The following is a 6,268-nucleotide window of genomic DNA, read 5'->3' as shown; positions in this document are numbered from 1 at the left end:
GAAGGTGGCACACACTTTTCTTGTTTTAGTTTTAGTTTAGTTTTGTTTTGTTTTTGAGATGGAGTTTCGCTCTTGTTGCCCAAGCTGGAGTGTAATGGTGCGATCTCGGCTCACTGCAATCTCTGCCTCCTGGGTTCTAGCGATTCTCCTGCCTCAGCCTTCCGAGTAGCTGGGATTACAGGTGCACACCACCACACACAGCTAAATTTTTTTTGTGTGTGTGTGTTTTAGTAGAGACAGGGTTTCACCGGGTTGGCCAGGCTGGTCTCGAACTCCTGACCTCAGGCAATCCACCCACCTTGGCCTCCCAAAGTGCTGGGATTACAGGTGTGAGCCACCACGCCCTTTCCAACGACCAGATCCCGTGAGAAATCATTCACTATTGCAAGGACAGCACCAAAAGAACAGGGCTAAACTATTCGTGGTAAATCCACCTCCACAATCCAATCACCTCCCACCAGCCTCCACCTCTAACAATGGGGATGACTTTTTATCCAAACTCTATCACCCCCGTTTCCATTTCCATATCATAGGTGCATCCTTGTTATAACCATTATCGTATTTTTCCTTGTTCGTTTGTACCTTAGGTGGGTCTCTCCCACTGGATCCTTGCTCTCAGCACTGGGGCTTACTCACCTTTCTCTCCTCCCATCCTCCTGGCCCTGTGCCTGACAAGGAAATGACTGTCAGTGAATTCACTCCGCACTGTGCTGACTCCCTTCTTTCCAGAGGTCTTTGATGTACACTGAGGTGGGCTCCTCGGACTCTAGTGTCTGTCATAATCACCAGGGGGGCTTATTAGAAACATGAATAACACCAGATAAAATAGAGTTGAGTGGAATAAAACACCAGTGCCATAAGGATCAGAAACGAAGAGGCAATGGGCAACTCCAGAAAAAGCAAAAAGCTGAACACAGCAATAAACATCACCACAGCACCTACTTTGATGCTATAATGAACAATATTGATAGAGTCAAAATATATTATTGGCTTACTGATTTCAATAAAGCAGCGATATAACTTTATTAGGAAGATGACAGAGGGTATGTGGGATGTTGTGGTGTGAGAGAGTTAAATCCTATTTATTATAACAGGAAGTTAATAGGTAATGTCTAAGATGAAGCCATGGCTATGTAACCATAGTTTTTGAAAACATGGAAGAAAATACTAGAAGAGACAATTAAGTTAACTGTGGTTTCTCCTGAAGGGTGGGACTAAGTTATGGAGAAGAAAGGGGCAAGGGAGTGTTGATTTTTCTTAGTAGCTTTTCAAAATGAGTTCATCTCTTGTCTATGAGTAAATATCAACTTGGTTAAAACTTTTTTTTGTTTGCTTGTTTTTTGAGACAGAGTTTTGCTCTTGTTGCCCAGGCTGGAGTGCAATGGTACCATCTCGGCTCACTGCAACCTCTGCCTCCCGGGATCAGGCGATTCTCCTGCCTCAGCCTCCCTAGCAGCTGGGATTACAGGCACACATCACCACGCCCAGCTGTTTTTTTGTATTTTTAGTAGAGATGGTATTTCACCAACTCCTGACCTCAGGTGATCTGCCCGCCTCAGCCTTCCAAAATGCTGGGATTACAGGTGTGAGCCACCACGCCTGGCCCGTATACTTTTTCTTTAGAAAAAAATTTTGGCCAGGCACAGTGGCTCACGCCTGTAATCCCAGCTACTGGGGAAGCTGAGGCAGGATAATCACTTAAGACCCAGGAGGTGGAAGTTGCAGTGAGCTGAGATTGCGCCGTTGCAATCCAGCCTGGGCAACAAGAGGGAAATTCCGTCTCAAAATAAAAAATAAAATAAAATAAAATAAGAACACAGACCTCTAGACTCCACCCCGGCTCTCTTAAATTAGAACCTCCAGGACTGGGCACCTGGATATTTCTTTTACAAGTTCCTTGGGTGATACATTTGATAACTGGTGTGACGCCTATATAGAGCTGTGGAAACAGAAGTACTATAGGCAGTCCTCATATGAGAACTTGGAAAGGAGATGGAATTTCCCAAGCGATTTGCCTATAAGTATGGTGAATACAGTTTCCAAACCAAAATTCTGGAAGTGTTTTGGAAATCCTCCAGGATGCAGGGTCCTGAGACTTTTGCCTCTGTCCATGAAGGTGGGGAAGAGACTCATAGGAAGATAGCACTCCCTGAGAAGCGAGGAACTGGGGAGGTCCCTAAATAGCCTTAGCTCCAGGCACTATTGCAGTGTCTGTACCACACTTAAAGCACAAGACACAGGCACTGGCCTGGATACATGGGAGGGTCAGTCAGGCTGGGTACTGCCCCACAGTGGCCACCACTGGGAGAGAGGGTGGTGGGGAGGGACATACAGCACCTCTGAGTGTTCCTTTTTTTTTTTTTTTTTTAATTTGAGACAGGTCTCGCTCTATCATTCAGGCTGGAGGGCAGTCACACGATGATGACTCACTGCAGCCTCAACCTCCCAGGCTCAAGTGATCCTCCCAGAGTAGCTGGGACCACAGGCACACCCCACCATGCCCAGCTAATTTTTTTAAAAAACCTTTTGTAAAGAGAGGTCTCACTATGTTGCCTATGTTGCCAGGCTGGTCTCTAACTCCTGGTCTCAAGCGATTCTCCTGTCTCAGCTTCCCAAAGTGCTAGGATTACAGGAATGAGCCACCAGGCTGGGCCTCAGGGGATTCATTCTTGTTGCCTTTTACTTAGGCCTCAGGAACAAAAATCAAATGCTATGAGAATGGAAAAAGAAAAGGCAATTAGAAACTCTGGAAAAAGTTAAAAAACTGTGCAAGAAATTGACTGTAATAAGCTGAGGTCAGGAGAGAAATGGGGATGGGAGGGTTCCTCCTTTTTCCGCCTTGGAGGTTTTGCGTCCCAAGCAGAAAGGGAAGAGTACTCTGTCCCTGAACGCGGGCTTACAGCCAGGCTGCCTAATATGGAAGAGTCAAATTCCTCCCTTCTCAATTCTTTGAGAGGTAAAAACACTTCTGTTTTTAAAGATTCACTCCAAGATCATTCCAAGTGCAGGAGAAATAACAGGGATGCACCTTCGAGTTGGGTCAGGGCCACCTTTCATTCCCAAAGGATTTTAAATACCAGGGATTCAGTGACAAGAACAAACGAGAAAAACTAATTTTAATAAACACTTGCAATGTGTCAGGCCCTGTTGCAAGCTCTGTATGTGAATCTGCTCATTTCATCTTTACAATCACTCTTGGAGGTAAGTACTGCTATCATTCCCATTTTACAGATGAGAAAACTGAGGCTCAGAGAGGTGAAGGGACTTATTCAAGGATACCTAGACAATCAGTGGAGATGAAGGATTCAAACCCAGACAGCCTGGCTCCAGAGCCCCTGCATCATCCCGCACCTGTTACCCCCAGAATCTGCAGGATTCAAACCCAGACAGCCTGGCTCCAGAGCCCCTGCCCCATCCCGCACCTGTCTTCCCCAGAATCTACAGGCTTTGCTCACCTTCACCGTTGAGGCTCTCCTCGCAGGACTGCCAGAGCCCCACATGGAACCCCCGCTGAATGAACTTGTCATCACCCAGCTCCCAAATGTACAGGACAGCCTGGCTATTGTTGTCCATCCTGCCATTGCTGCTGTTGTCCCGTTTGAAGTGAATGCAGTGCTGCTCTCCCGGCTGGTCCTGGCACAGTGGCTTCACCACCCGTCGGGTCCCCTCACACCAGTGGCTGCTGACCACGGCGGTGAGGGAGAAGGTGAGGGCGAGGCAGATGGGGAGGAGGAGCAGCGCCTGCTGCTGCTTGGCCCTGTCCATGGCTGAGTGAGGTGCGTGGGGCAGGATGAGCTGTGGGGCCCCCTCCTCCTACCTCGTCACGGTACCTGCCCCTCAGCTCTGCCATCTGGCATCCTCACACAGCCTCCTCTCACGTCCCCCTGGGGAATTGCATGTGCTGCCACACCACATCCAGAGGCACGGAGCCGGGGCACGTTCCTGTCAAGGGTGCTGGCCCTGCCATTCTCCCCAGGAGGTAGGTGTGCGGGAGGGCATTGTTTTTTGTTTGTTTGTTTTTTTGAGATGGAGTTTCTCTCTTGTTGCCCAGGCTGGAGTGCAGTGGCACGATCTTGGCTCACCTCAACCTCTGCCTCCCGGGTTCAAGCGATTCCCCTGCCTCAGCCTCCTAAGTAGCTGGGACCACAGGTACATGCCACCATGCTGGGATAATTTTTTGTATTTTAGTGGAGAGGAGGTTTCACCATGATGCCCAGGATGGTCTCGATCTCCTGACCTCGTGATCCACCTGTCTCGGCCTCCCAAAGTGCTGGGATTACAGGCGTGAGCCACCGCGCCCAGCCAGAGGGCATTGCTTTTAAATTGTGGTAAAACACACGTAACATGAAATTAACCATCTCAACCTTTTTTTTTTTTTTCTTTTTTTGAGACAGAGTTTCACTCTGTCGCCCAGGCTGGAGAGCAGTGGCACCGTCTTGGCTCACTGCAACCTCCACTTCCTGGGTTCAAATGATTCTCCTACCTCAGCCTCCCAAGTAGTTGGGATTACAGGTGCCCGCCACCATGCCCGGCTAATTTTTGTATTTTTAGTAGAGACGGGGTTTCACCATGTTGGCCAGGCTGTTCTCAAACTCCTGACCTCAGGTGATCCATCTGCCTCGGCCTCCCAGAGTGTGGGATTCCCGGCATGAGCCACCACACTTGGCCATCTCAATCTTTTTTTTTTTTTTTTGATATGGAGTCTCGCTCCATCGCCCAGGCTGGGGTGCAGTGGCATAATCTTGGCTCACTGCAACCTCCGCCTCCCGGGTTCAAGTGATTCTCCTGCCTCACCCTCTAGAGTAGCTGGGATTACAGGAGCACGTCACCACACCCGGCTAATTTTTGTATTTTTAGTAGAGGTGGGGTTTCACCATGTTGGTCAGGCTGGCATCTCAACCATTTTTAAGTGCAAAGTTTAGTGGCATTAACTACGCTCGCAGTGTTGTGCAACCATCACCACCATCCACCTCCAGAACTCTTTTCATCTTTCATCATCTGTACCCATCACACAACTCCCATTGCCCTTCCTCCTCTGCTTGGCAGCCACCATTCTTCTCTCTGTTTCTATGAATTTGACTACTCTAGGTGCCTCCTGTAAGTGCACTCATACAGTATCCGTCCCTTTGTGACTTGCTTACTTCACTTAGCATAATGTCCTCAAGCTTCATGCATGTTGTAGCATGTGTCAGAATGTCCTTCCTTTTTCAAGGCAGAATAATATTCCCTGTGTTTATTGGATCGCATTTTGTTCATCTATTCAGACACCTGGGTTTCTTCCACCTTTTGGCTGTTGTGGAGGGTGCTGGTTTTGATGGAAGACCAGGGGCTGTTTGGGTGGCTGTCTTGGTGAGACAGCCTCGCCATTGCCTTTTGCATGGAGCAGGTCCTTAGTGTTGGATTCCATAATCAGGGAAGCCCAAGGACTTCATAGGCCTGTTTCTTGTCCAGCCCTACGTAGAGAAGGACTACAGAAAACAGATGCTTGTTCCAGGGATCCTGGGTGATGCGAGGTACAAGCAGGCTGCCTCAGGGCCGAGGTGCTGTGCAGAATGGGGAGGGCAGCATGTATCCCACTTGGCTGCAGGGTTCTGAGGCCAGGGGCCACAGATGCTAGAAGACAGAACCCTGGGCACCATCGCTCAGGCCCTCACTGAACGGGGCACTGGCAGGAGCAGTGATGCTGAAGATTTTTAAGGAACTCCTCGGGCAGAGGACACTGATGAAGGTGTGAGGGCAGAAGATTCTGCAGAGCATCCTGAAAACACACAGGCTCTTGATGATGTGTTAGACACCTCCTGAATATCCCCCAGACAGAATCTGGAATCTATGTGCCTGGGCTAGACAGTGATACTGGGTTAATATCACTCCATCTGTACTTTGCCGCTGGCCGAGTCTGAGCACCTGTGTCCTGTGCTCTCACTGGCCTGGTGGGGTGTCCAGTCTCAAGGGAAGAGGACTTACCAAGTTCCATCGCTAGAGGGCAACCAGCCAATGGGTGGGGAAGTCGTATGTGGCCCCCAACCTTCATCCCTTCAGAAATAAAGGATGTTTTTGAGAAAAAGTTGCAAGAGATGAGATGGAATATTCTTGCAAAGCAGGTATTTTATTTAAAGACAGACCATTTTCCAGCATGCAACTTGGAAGATGATCTTTAATGAGCACTCACAGAACAGAGTTACAGCCACATTCAATGACCAAAGTCCATCCCTTGGGTACTTTCTCCCTCTGGGTCACTCCATCCTGCTCTCTGCCATCCCAGAGAGAT

The 6,268-nt window shown here is 48.8% G+C and overlaps 1 protein-coding gene across 1 annotated transcript in view; it reads right to left on the bottom strand.

Annotated features, from left to right (window-relative positions):
- The window catches only part of GSG1L2 (GSG1 like 2), a 21,379-nt gene extending 17,593 nt beyond the window's left edge, over window positions 1-3,786 (bottom strand). The window contains exon 1 of the mRNA XM_016932397.3: window positions 3,456-3,786. Within this exon, the coding sequence (XP_016787886.3) occupies window positions 3,456-3,765 (310 nt within the window). The 5' untranslated portion in view covers window positions 3,766-3,786. The remainder of the gene's footprint in view (window positions 1-3,455) is intronic.
- Between the last annotated feature and the right edge of the window lie 2,482 nt (window positions 3,787-6,268).

Source organism: Pan troglodytes, chromosome 19, assembly GCF_028858775.2.
Source record: "Pan troglodytes isolate AG18354 chromosome 19, NHGRI_mPanTro3-v2.0_pri, whole genome shotgun sequence".
NCBI lineage: Eukaryota > Metazoa > Chordata > Mammalia > Primates > Hominidae > Pan > Pan troglodytes.
Note: the sequence above shows the minus strand (reverse complement) of the source record. Positions and strands in the feature narration are given on the sequence as shown.